We start from the raw sequence: 12,065 nt of genomic DNA on the forward strand, positions 1-12,065 counted from the left end.
AGTACCATTACAAAGACCCATTTACTATTAAGATTTCTCAGTAGCATGATGATTGCACCTACTTTCAATTCTAATTTATGACACAGCATTCCTGAAGGAGTAATACTTTTAAGAAATTCTATGGATTGAAGCAAGTCTTGCCCCATAATGGTGTCTCAAGCACAGTTGTTCTCCCACTGCAGACACAGCTGATTCTCACAACCAACTGGCCTGGAGGTCAATTCCTCCCAGTGATAACTACAACAATCAAGGCTTAACTACAACAAGACTGTGCACAAAGCCCACAAGGGGGTGCACCAAGAGTGTCTACCACAGGTAATTGGGACACTTAGCACAGAAAGTCACTCTGTCAACACAGCAAAGCATAAAAAAATGCCAAGACAAAGAAACAGGACACAAATGACAGAAATGGAGGAAAGCAAACTTCTGGATATAGAGTTCAAAACCACACTTTTAAGGTCTTTAAAGAACTGTCTAGAAACTGCCGATAAATTTAGTAAGGCCCTCGAAAAGACTGGTGAGACCGCCGATAAATGTAGTGAGATCCTCAAGAAAACTAATGAGACCCTCGATGTTATGATAAAGGACCAACTAGAAAGTAAGCATACACTGACTGAAATAAAGAATATTATATAGACTCCCAACAGCAGACCAGAGGATCGCAAGAATCAAGTCAAAGCTTTGAAATATGAAGAAGCAAAAAACACCCAACCGGAAAAACAAAATGAAAAAAGAATCAAAAAATACGAAGATAGTGTAAGGAGCCTTTGGGACAGCTTCAAGCGTACCAACATCCAAATTATAGGGGTGCCAGAAGAAGAGAGAGAGCAAGATATTGAAAACCTATTTGAAGAAATAATGACAGAAAACTTCCCCCACCTGGTGAAAGAAATAGACTTCCACGTCCAGGAAGCGCAGAGAACCCCAAACAAAAGGAATCCAAAGAGGACCACACCAAGACACATCATAATTAAAATGCCAAGAGCAAAAGACAAAGAGAGAATCTTAAAAGCAGCAAGAGAAAGAGACTCAATTACCTACAAGGGAGTACCCATATGACTGTCAGCTGATTTCTCAACAGAAACTTTGCAGGCCAGAAGGAAGTGGCAAGAAATATTCAAAGTGATGAATGCCAAGAACCTACAACCAAGATTACTTTATCCAGCAAAGCTATCATTCAGAATTGAAGGTCAGATAAAGAGCTTCACAGATAAGAAAAAGCTAAAGGAGTTCATCACCACCAAACCAGTATTATATGAAATGCTGAAAGGTATCCTTTAAGAAGAGGAAGAAGAAGAAAAAGGTAAAGATATAAATTATGAACAACAAATACACATCTATCAACAAGTGAACCTAAAAATCAAGTGAATAAATAATCTGATGAACAGAATGAACTGGTGATTATAATAGAATCAGGGACATAGAAAGGGAATGGACTGACTATTCTTTGGGGGGGGGGGAGAAGGGGTGTGGGGGGTGTGGGAAGAGATTTGGACAATAATCGTGCACCTATGGATGAAGACACTGGGTGGGAGTGAGGGCGGAGGGTGGGGTGGGAACTGGGTGGAGGGGAGTTATGGTGGGAAAAAAGAGGAACCAATGTAATAATCTGAACAATAAAGATTTAATTAAAAAAAGATTTAATTAAAAAAAATTAATAAATAAAAATAAATAAATAAAAATAAAAACAAAACTTTGGACCAAAATCCCTGTTCAAAGAAACAAACAGAAAGTGGAACCTATTCTGTCATAACTACCCAAGGACTACTACAAGGAAAAATTGTGTTACATTTTTTAAATTTCCTGTTAAGATCCCCCTTCATAACTTCTATGTTCTTGTGAGGAAAAAAGTAAAACATGTTTAATCTTATGACATTGCTTTCAACAAGCAAAAAAAAAACACACCAAAAAACGAAGAAGGGTGAGATGAGATGTGGGGAGCCGACATAGGGTTAAGCCTCGGACTGACCTGTTGGCAAAGTCACAAACAAGTCTTCTTCCGAATCTTAAGCAAACCCAATCTGAGAGGTGGCCACTGATTTACATGCACTGTCATTTAAAAAATAAAAATGGGGGAATTTGCCGGAAGCCGGTCCATCCTTGTTGCTTGACATAGTCGCTGCAGGGAAGAAACATTTGCACAGCATATGTTTCAAGGTACCTGGGGCATATGGCATACTGTTCTTAATATGTTTGCTTCCCTTCTTAGCGCTATGTGTTTTAACCAAGGTCACCTCTCCCAGATAGGTTGTAGGGATTAACAGGACTAAGAAAGGGAATAAAACCCCTTAACTAAGTGCCAGGCGGGTAGTTAATCACTTTAACTATGAACAATCAGGCTTAAGCTACATAATCTTTACTTAGGATAACCTCCTTCAGTTACTTCCTTGTAGCTTAATAGAACAATAGAGTAACCTTGGAATGGAGATAAGAAACACCCTAACCTTTGGAATAGAATGGATAGGATTAAAATCAACTGGTATAAATACAGATGTAACAGGACAATAGACACAGAACTTGGCTGGAGATCCTGGCTAGAGAACCTGGCTAGGCTGCTGATCAACTGAATGCTGTGTCTGTGTTATTCCTTATCCGCCGACTTCATCCACACCTTTGGGAACCCCTGGACCTGCTGGGGTTGGACCCCAACATATGGCACAGTAGTTCCTGCAGGTTCTCTCTTCTGTCTTCGGAGCCAGTGGCCCTCCCTGTGCTGAGCAGCTAAGAAGCCCCTGTCAGCGAGCTCATAGGAGCTTGAAACCGTCATCACCCCTCCGACTCTTACCAGGAAGGAAACATGGTTGAAGCTGATCGCCCAGGAAAGCTCTTCATTGGTGGCCTCAATACAAAAACAAATGAGAAAGCCCTTGCAGCTGTATTTGGCAAATATGGACGGATAGTGGAAGTACTCTTGATGAAAGATCGTGAAACCAACAAATCGAGAGGATTTGCTTTTGTCACCTTTGAAAGCCCAGCAGATGCTAAGGATGCAGCCAGAGATATGAATGGAAAGTCCTTAGATGGAAAAGCCATCAAGGTAGAACAAGCCACCAAACCATCATTTGAAACTGGTAGGCGTGGACCACCTCGACCTCCAAGAAGCAGAAGCCCTCCAAGGGGTCTTAGAGGTGGAAGAGGAGGAAGTGGAGGAACCAGGGGACCTCCCTCACGTGGAGGGCACATGGATGATGGTGGCTATTCCATGAATTTTAACATGAGTTCTTCCAAGGGACCACTTCCAGTAAAAAGAGGACCACCACCGAGAAGTGAGGGTCCTCCTGCTAAAAGATCTGCTCCTTCAGGACCAGTTCGCAGCAGCCGTGGCATGGGAGGAAGAGCTCCTGTATCTCGTGGAAGAGATAGTTATGGAGGCCCACCTCGAAGGGAACCCCTGCCTTCCCATAGAGATGTTTATTTGTCCCCAGGAGATGATGGATATTCTACTAAAGACAGCTACTCAAGTAGAGATTACCCAAGCTCCCATGATACAAGAGATTATGCTTCACCACCAAGAGGTTATACTTATCGTGATTATGGTCATTTCAGTTCACGTGATGACTATCCATCAAGAAGCTATAGTGATAGAGATGGCTATGGTCGTGATCGTGACTATTTAGATTATCCAAGTGGTGGTTCCTACAGGGATTCCTATGACAGTTATGGTAATTCGCGTAGTGCTCCACCTACACGAGGGCCCCCACCATCTTATGGTGGAAGCAGTCGCTATGATGATTACAGCAGCTCACGTGATGGATATGGTGGAAGTCGAGACAGTTACTCAAGCAGCCAAATTGACCTCTACTCAAGTGGTTGTGATTGGGTTGGCAGACAAGAAAGAGGGGTTCCCCCTTCTATGGAAAGGGGGTACCCTCCTCCACGCGATTCCTACAGCAGTTCAAGCCACAGAGCACCCAGGGGTGGTGGCCGTGGAGGAAGCCTATCTGATAGAGGAGGAGGCAGAAGCAGATATTAAAAACAAAACTTTGGACCAAAATCCCTGTTCAAAGAAACAAACAGAAAGTGGAACCTATTCTGTCATAACCACCCAAGGACTACTAAAAGGAAAAATTGTGTTACATTTTTTAAATTTTCCTGTTAAGATCCCCTTTCATAATATTTATGTTCTTGAGAGGAAAAAAATAAAACATGTTTGAAAAATAAAAAGAAATAAATTCTATGGGGAAAGTTTCTTTTTCGGCATCATACGTTGAATCTAGTATTATTGTCAATTACACTGTCGTCTCTGAGTCTTAATGCAATATCTGTTCCCCAGCCTTTCTCACCATGTGGGAAAAGAATAGGATACATCATTGCATCTAATTAGGAAACAGGATTCTGATTTGTTTCATTTTAGTGACATTCGGAGTATTGGGATCTGGTTTACAATGAATGAGCAAGTCCCTTTCAAAAGAAGGTCCTCCATCTTCGTTTCTGAATATCATGGCAACTTTGGTTACACAGGGATAATTATATCTACCCGGATCACTATTATGATCATATTAAATCACCATTGTTACTTCCATGCAATGCCACTGCTTTCTTTCAGCTTCAGAATGTCAACAAAAACAACCAAATTCATGATCGACAATGACAGATGGAAACACATATGCGAGTGATTGGCGCCAGTGAGAGCTTTATATTTATCATGCATGCATGAGTCAACTTAGCCTTTTATAGATATAGATCAAACTTGCTTAATTAGACCTGCTTTCTGAAGTTGCTAAACTTTTTCCAGCCCAGTGAAGCACCCCAACTTCTCTTTCAAGTAATTGTCAGCAATACAGCAGTAAATATCAACATGAAGCAGATTATTATTGTAGATCATGCAGGGGGACCAAAGGGTAAAATATTTAACTGTAGCAGTGTTTGACTGTATTCTGCACAGTGAGAAAACCTGAAGTCATTTTCAAGGTCCACCATTTCTTACTTCTTTTCAGTCAGGTCAAGTTTCTAAGCCTTCTAAATCTCCATTTTCTGCCTAATGAAATTAGGATTCCACCAAGTCTCCTATCTACTTACTCCAGGACTTCTGTGAGGATCAAATGAGATGAGGCACGTGAAAAACACTTCACAGACATTTGGTTACAGTGTAAAGTGTTTCCACCTGAGGCTAGTTGTCACTAGGGAGAGGAAGCTAGGTGTTGTTACTTGACATCATTACCCGGATGGTCAGACACCTAACATAGTAGCCTTTTATATACAGTGGGGCCTTGACTTACCAGTTTAATTCATTCTGAGACCGAGCTCGTTAAGGAGCTCATTAAGGAGCTCATTAACTCAAATTACTCTATCAACTCAATGCAACAAATCGGCTGAGAGATAGCTGGTATCTCAAAAAACTCGTTAGTCAGGACACTCGTAAGTCAAGGCCCCACTGTAGATAGATACACTCTTCTCCTAGTTGTCTACAACTACTGCTTTCTACCTCCAGACTGAAAAAGCACAAGCATTTGGGGGTCAATATACTCAGTTCTCACAACAAACAGGTTTAAGCACAAAAGAAAACCAAGTAAAATCTAAAAGAACATGCCTTGGAGGTAGAAGAACAAAGGACCATTTCTTTTCCCTCTCTTTTTAAAAAAACCTCACCTGAGGACACGATTTTATTGCTTTTAGAGAGAGAAAAGGGGGCGGGGGGAGAGAGAGAAACTTTGATATGTTGATATGAGAGTGAAACATCCATCAGTTGCCTCCCACATGTGCCCAGAACAGAGATGAAACCCAAAACCCGAGTACGTGCCCTGACGGAGGAATCAAACCTGAGACCTTTTCATGTATGTGATGGTGTTTCAACCAACTGAGCCACACTGGCCTGGGGGAAGAGCTGTTTCTTTTGAGTCTCTGGGATCATTTAATTGCCATATATTACTTATGAGTCTGCAGCATAGAGACCTGCATATAAAACATGGTACTATATTCAACCATAAAATTTTATTTTTCAATAAATGTTTTGTAATTATTCATAATTTCAAGCAAAGAAACAGGAAGCCAGCTGCTTACAACTAAAACAAAAAGTACCTATAGTTCTATCTCATACTTAGAAGCTGATTAACCCAAATTAGGTCCAAATTTTAGGACATAAAGATGGAAAAGCCTGGCCAGCGTGGCTCAGTGGTAGAGCATCAACCTATGAACCAGGAGGTTACAGTTCGATTCCTGGTCAGGGGACATGCCCGGATTGTGGGCTTAATACCCAGTGTGGGGCGTGCAGGAGGCAGCCGATTAATGATTCTCTCTCATCATTGATGTTTCTATCTCTCCCTCTCTTTTCCTCTCTAAAATCAATATAACAAATATATATCCTATCTAATAAAGAGGGAATATGTTAATTGACCATCACATCCTCACAAAGATGGCAGCACCCACAGCCAATAAAGAGGGGATATGCAAATTGACTGTCACACCCTCACAAAGATGGCAGTGCCCAGTCCCCTCAGCTCTGCCTCATCCAGCCAGAGTCCCCCAGTCCCCTCAGCCCTGCCTCACCCAGTCCACAAAGCATCCAGCCTCATCCAGCCTTTGTCCCCCAGTCCCCTAAGCCCCACAGGGGAAGGCAGTTGGGGGCGATCGGGCTGGCAGAGGAGGGCAATTGGAGTGATCAAGCTGGCAGGGGAGGGCAGTTAAGGGCGATCATACCGGCAGGGGAGCAGTTAGGCATCAATCAGGCTGGCAGGGGAGTGGTTAGGGGGCTATCAGGCTGGCAGGCAGAGTGGTTAGGAACAATCAGGCAGGCTGGCGAGTGGTTAGGAGCCAGCAGTCCCAGACTGAGAGGGATGTCCGAATGCTGGTTTAGGCCCGATCTCTGCAGTCAAACCAGCAGTCAAACATCCCCCAAGAGGTCCTAGATTGGAGAGGGTGCAGGCTGGGCTGAGGGACACCCCCCCATGCACAAATTTTGTGCACCGGGCCTCTAATATATATATATATCATCTAGTGTGTGTGTATATATATATATATATAGCTACACTAATAAAAGAGAAACATGGTAATTAGCATACGACCGCTACCCTTCCCATTGGCTAATCAGCATATCCTTATGCAAATTAACTGTCAGCCAAGATGGCGGCCAGCAGCCATGCACTGAAGCGAGCAGGGAGGCTTGTTTGCTTCAGTGACTGCGGACTCCAACGTTCCCTGCCTAACTTGCCGGCCTCTCAGCTGCAACTCTAAGCAACTATGTACTATGTTGCAAATAAGAAGCTAAATAAAACCCCAGAAACTGGCTTTCATTCAGCTGGGCTTCAGCCAGCCGGACCGCAACATTGTATCGATGTTTTCAGCAGCGAGGCCTCAGAGCTAAAGCTGGCCCAGAATAAAAAAAAAAAAGAAAGAAAACAAGGAGCGGTTGGGAGCTTCAGTCACTCGCCACCCGGAAAACAGCCCTCAGCCCCTCACCCAGACTTGCCAGGCACCCCAATGGGGACCCCCACCCTGATCCAGGACACCCTTCAGGGCAAACCAGCCGGCCCCCACCCATGCACCAGGCCTCTATTCTATATAGTAAAAGAGTAATATGCCTCCCGGCACCAGGATCAGTGGAGCAGCGAGGCTCTTGGCACCGGGATCAGCGTGACAGGGGGCAGCGCCCAAACCCCCTGATCACCCTGTGGCTCTGTGTGTGACAGGGGGCAGGGCCACAACCTCCCTATCCGCCCTGCTCTGTTCGTGACAGGGGAAGGCGCCCCAACCCCCTGATCGGCCCTGCTCTGTGTGTGACAGGGTTTGGTGCCCCAACCCCCAACCCCCCACTGGCCCTGCTCTATGTGTGGCAGGGTAGAGCCATAACCTCTCCATCAGCCCTGCCCCGAGTGTGACAGTGGCGGCACCCCAACCCCCTGATCGGCCCTGCTCTGTGGGTGATAGAGGGTGGCGCCCCAACCCCCCTCTACTGGCCTTGCTCTGTGTGTGACAGGGTAGAGCCATAACCTCCCCATCGGCCCTGCCCTGAGTGTGACAGGGTGCAGCTCCCCTACTCCCCTATCGGCCCTGCTCTGTGTGTGACAGGGGGCGGTGCCCCTACTCCCCTATCGGCCCTACTCTGTGAGTGACAGGGGGGAGCTCCTCAACCCTCTGATCGACCCTGCTCTGTGTGTGACAGGGAACGGAGCCCCAACCCCCTGATGGGCCCTGCTCTGTGAGTGACAGGGGGTGGCGCCACAACCTCCCCATCGACCCTGCCTTGAGTGTGACAGGGGGCGGTGCCCCAACCCCCCAATCGGTCCTACCCTGAGCGCGACTGAGGGTGGCATCGCAACCTCCCGATCCTCCCTGCTCCGTGCATGACGGGGCAGCACCCCAACTCCCCAATCAGCCCTGCTCTGAGCCTGACCAGGGGCTGCACCTAGGGATTGGACGTGCCTTCTGCCACCCGGGAGCAGGCCTAAGCCAGCAGGTCGTTATCTCCCAAGGGGTCCCAGACTGCGAGAGGGCACAGGCCGGGCTGGGGGACCCCCCCCCCCCCCAGTGCACAAATTTTTGTGCACCGGGCCTCTAGTATATATATATAATATATTTAAGTTGGGAGAAATTTGAGGGAGAAGGCAACAACAACAAAAATCTAAATCTTCCTGGAACATGAGAATAGTTCACCTCCAGTTTCAATTGTGACCCAAGTTGCTGTTCTGCTGGAATAACTGTTAAATGAAATCTGGAAAATCATGAACTATTGGAAATTGAACCGGATGCTCTGACTTAGATAATGGTATCACTGAATAGATGCTTTTCTAAGATTCCAGTGCCACTTTTTCTTGCTTATGTAGCTGGTTTTGATCATAGCCAGGCTATTCCAAGCACTTGCAAAGGTTCTCCCCCTTCCCAAGATAAATTTCCCCCCAACAACCTTGAAAATCTTATGATGGATGATTCAGTATAGGTGAGGCAAAGGCCCAGATATAATCATATGTCATTGCTAAAATTACTTCAGTCAAGAGGATAAAAACATTAGGAGCTTTACCTCCTTCCAAACCTCAGGTCCCATCCATTGTTTGCTGACAGGATTATTATGCTGCTGCTTGGTCAGTGCATTAACCGAAATTGTTGCTTTCAGAAAGCATAGCAGTGGATATAAAAACGCAGCTACAAGATAGCAGGGCCACTGTGCACAATTTACAGTTGAATAGGGAGCTCTCAAAGCTGGCTCTATGGTCATCTCACAAATGTATTAATGACCTTCCTCAAATGTATTTGAGGAAGTAATATCTTTGATTTGCTCTTTTGTTTCCAGATCTATATCCTATTTTTCCAGGAAAAGGAGATCATTTCTCTAATCAGAGGGAGAGAAAAAAAAATACTGCAGCTCACAGCTAAGTTTCTCCCCATAAATTGGCAGGCTGCACAGGACCAAAGTAGCTATGCCTGACCCCCACAGCAGCAAATAGGTATTGATCTCCTATTGCTAGTCACTAGGATATCAAAAGCAAATCACTTCAAGTACTCATAATCTAATGAGTCTCTCTCCTATGACAGAGGCATGCTGCTCTGTGATTTCAGAGGAGGGAGTGAGTGATTGTTCTCAGGGGACAGGAGGGAAATATAGAGGAGGGGATATTTAAGCGGGGTCTTGAATGATCAGTAGATTTCATAGGGTGGAGAGGGCTATTCCAAGTGAAAGAAACAGGTTTTAAAAAAATCAATCCTAAAAGAGATATGGAGTAGGTGATGGGCAGGTTGCATTTTCCAAAGATAGCCATGGTAATTTCTCCCAATCTGAAAGCTCTTCTTATAACCTAACTTTGGTACTCCTCCCATTGAGCAGATGGGGTCTGTGTTTCCTCACCTTGAGTATAGGTAGGTTTTAAGGATATAGTGGAGGTGACAGTGTAGGACAAGACATAAAAAATGATATGGTTTCTGTCTTGTTCTCTTGGGACTCTCCCCTTTGGAGCCCTGAGCCCAGGAAAGCAATCTGACTTCCCTCCGTCTCCCATGTTGTAAAATAAGCCCAAGCTAGTCCACGTGGAAAGATCAGAGAGGCCCTAAAACTATTAATAGAGAAAGTTGCCTAGTCAACGCACAGCTGCTCCAGGTGCCTGCTATTTTAGCTCCAGCCAACATCTGCCTATACCTACATCAGAGACCGGGTCAGAACTGCTTAGCTGAGCCTTTCCAGAATTCCCCACCCACAGAATTGGTGAGAGCTAAAGCAATGATAATCTTTGGTGAGAGCTAAAGCAATGATAATCATTGCTTTAGGCAACTATGTTTTGGGGGTGATTTGTTATTCAGCAATTAATTAGAATTGTGAGTAATCTAAAATGAAAGATGTTTGATTGAGGGCTAAAGAATATTTGGATTTCCTTCTACATGCAGTGGGAAATAATCCATCAAGCTTTTTAATCTGAAGAATGACATGATCTGATTTATGGTTTAGAAAGGAAATTCAAGAGACATTGGGCAAGATAAATGGGAGTCAAGAGTCACTGGAGATAAGAATGCTTGCAGGAATTCTCCAAGCTGAATTGTGCATAAAAATCACTTGAGATGCCCGATGAAATTTCAGATCCCTCGGATTCATCCCAAAGAATAAGGGATAGGCAATGGAGAATTGTTCCAAGATGCTTCTAGCAGAGAAAAGAAAAGTCCACTGGTGGTGCCTTTGCTGTATGCCAGGCAGTTTGCTAGGCACTGGACATCTGCCAGAGTGGCTGAGACCACCAGCTTTGCTACAAGAGAGGTGAGTTCGAGTCCTCACTCCATCATCTCCAAGTTCTGTGATAATGGGAAAATTACTCAACTGCTCTGAACCTGTTTCCATACCTGTAATATATGGATATAATTCTGCCTTCCTCACTGCTTTACTGAGGTTTAATCCTTACCTACAGTAATTTCTCAACAATAACATTACTGCAAATGTTCTCAGAAGTATTATTCCCATGTTTCAACTCTCTTATCTCCTTTAATGAAATCCCTTCCATGCTGGTATCTACCTCTACCAGTTTACTGAAACTCCTTTAGAAAATTGCATAAATGACCAACATTGTGCCACAGGAAAAGAATTATGTTCTATCTCCACTTGGTTTGGCATCTCAGCAGACTGACTACGCCTCCATTTTGGAAAAACTGGCATCCAGACCTCTGTAGTGCCACGTACCCCTGCTTTCCCACTGCATGGCTGCACTCTTCTGCCTTCTTGGCTGGGTTGGCTCCAGCCACCTGGATAGAGTACTATCTTCCTCAATGGTCTCATTAACCCAGGGGTTTAAACGTTATGTATATTCTGATGACTCCCAATTCTTCATCTAAAATCTAAATGGTGACTCCAAATTTATCAATGCAAAGGCTACTTGACATTTCCCTTGAATATCCTGCAGGCATCTTAACCTTAAATGGAATTCTTGACAACCCCATCAGACTTCCTCTTCCTCTTGTCCTTTCTTCTTCTATTAGTATACAAGACAAATATCCTCCCATTCATTCAGTCTTAAAATCTAGAATTTGTCCTTCTTTCCTCTTTTTACTCATTTACCTCCATCAAACCATACGAAAGTTTTGTTCAACTTTTTAAATGATTTGAATTATCAACTTTTCTCCATCCATAACACCACTACCCTTGTCCAAGCATTTCTTCTCTAAACTCCTGTTAGGTCCTGACTTATAATGAAGTCTTTTCCTTCCTCCCATCCAGTCTTTTCATGACTGTTCAAGAGCTGTAATTTCTTTTGGAATTAGGATTTTTATAATCTAACGGCACCGAGTCTCAGAATCCTGAAATCATATAATGCTAGACTTAAAAAAGATTTATACATTATTTAATCTACACCCAACATTAATAAGGATAGTCTGGGTTACGCAGAAGTAATAGAAAAAAAGAAAAAGCCCCAAATCTTATGGCCTTAAAGCAGCAAAGAATTCTTTCTTCTCAAATGATATGACCATTATTGGGTGGCTGGGGCTCCAATCTCAGTCATCCACTTTCTATGATTCATCCTGATGAAGGAGCCGCTATGGAATTGTGCCAGTCACCCTGGATGAGGGAAAGAAAGCTATCACTAAGCAGACACCAGTCTTTAACAGTTTCCCCAAAAGTGACATATGTGATATTTAATCAGTTTCTTTGGCCAAAGCAA

General features: G+C 44.1%; 1 protein-coding gene across 1 annotated transcript; it reads left to right on the plus strand.

Annotated features, from left to right (window-relative positions):
- The first annotated feature begins 2,754 nt into the window (after positions 1-2,754).
- On the plus strand, positions 2,755-4,084 carry LOC139006058 (RNA-binding motif protein, X chromosome-like). Its single transcript, XM_070408552.1, has one exon. It carries the CDS (start codon positions 2,798-2,800, stop codon positions 3,971-3,973), a length of 1,176 nt encoding a protein of 391 aa, XP_070264653.1. The 5' UTR covers positions 2,755-2,797; the 3' UTR covers positions 3,974-4,084.
- The last annotated feature ends 7,981 nt before the right edge of the window (positions 4,085-12,065 follow it).

This window comes from Myotis yumanensis, unplaced genomic scaffold, assembly GCF_028538775.1.
Source record: "Myotis yumanensis isolate MYYU_CA2020_CCGP unplaced genomic scaffold, mMyoYum1.0.hap1 SCAF_1, whole genome shotgun sequence".
In the NCBI taxonomy this organism is placed as follows: Eukaryota; Metazoa; Chordata; class Mammalia; order Chiroptera; family Vespertilionidae; genus Myotis; species Myotis yumanensis.

Excerpts from the sequence above, each read along its gene's own strand:
- LOC139006058 (XM_070408552.1), top strand. The coding sequence starts at position 2,798 with ATGGTTGAAGCTGATCGCCCAGGAAAGCTCTTCATTGGTGGCCTCAAT.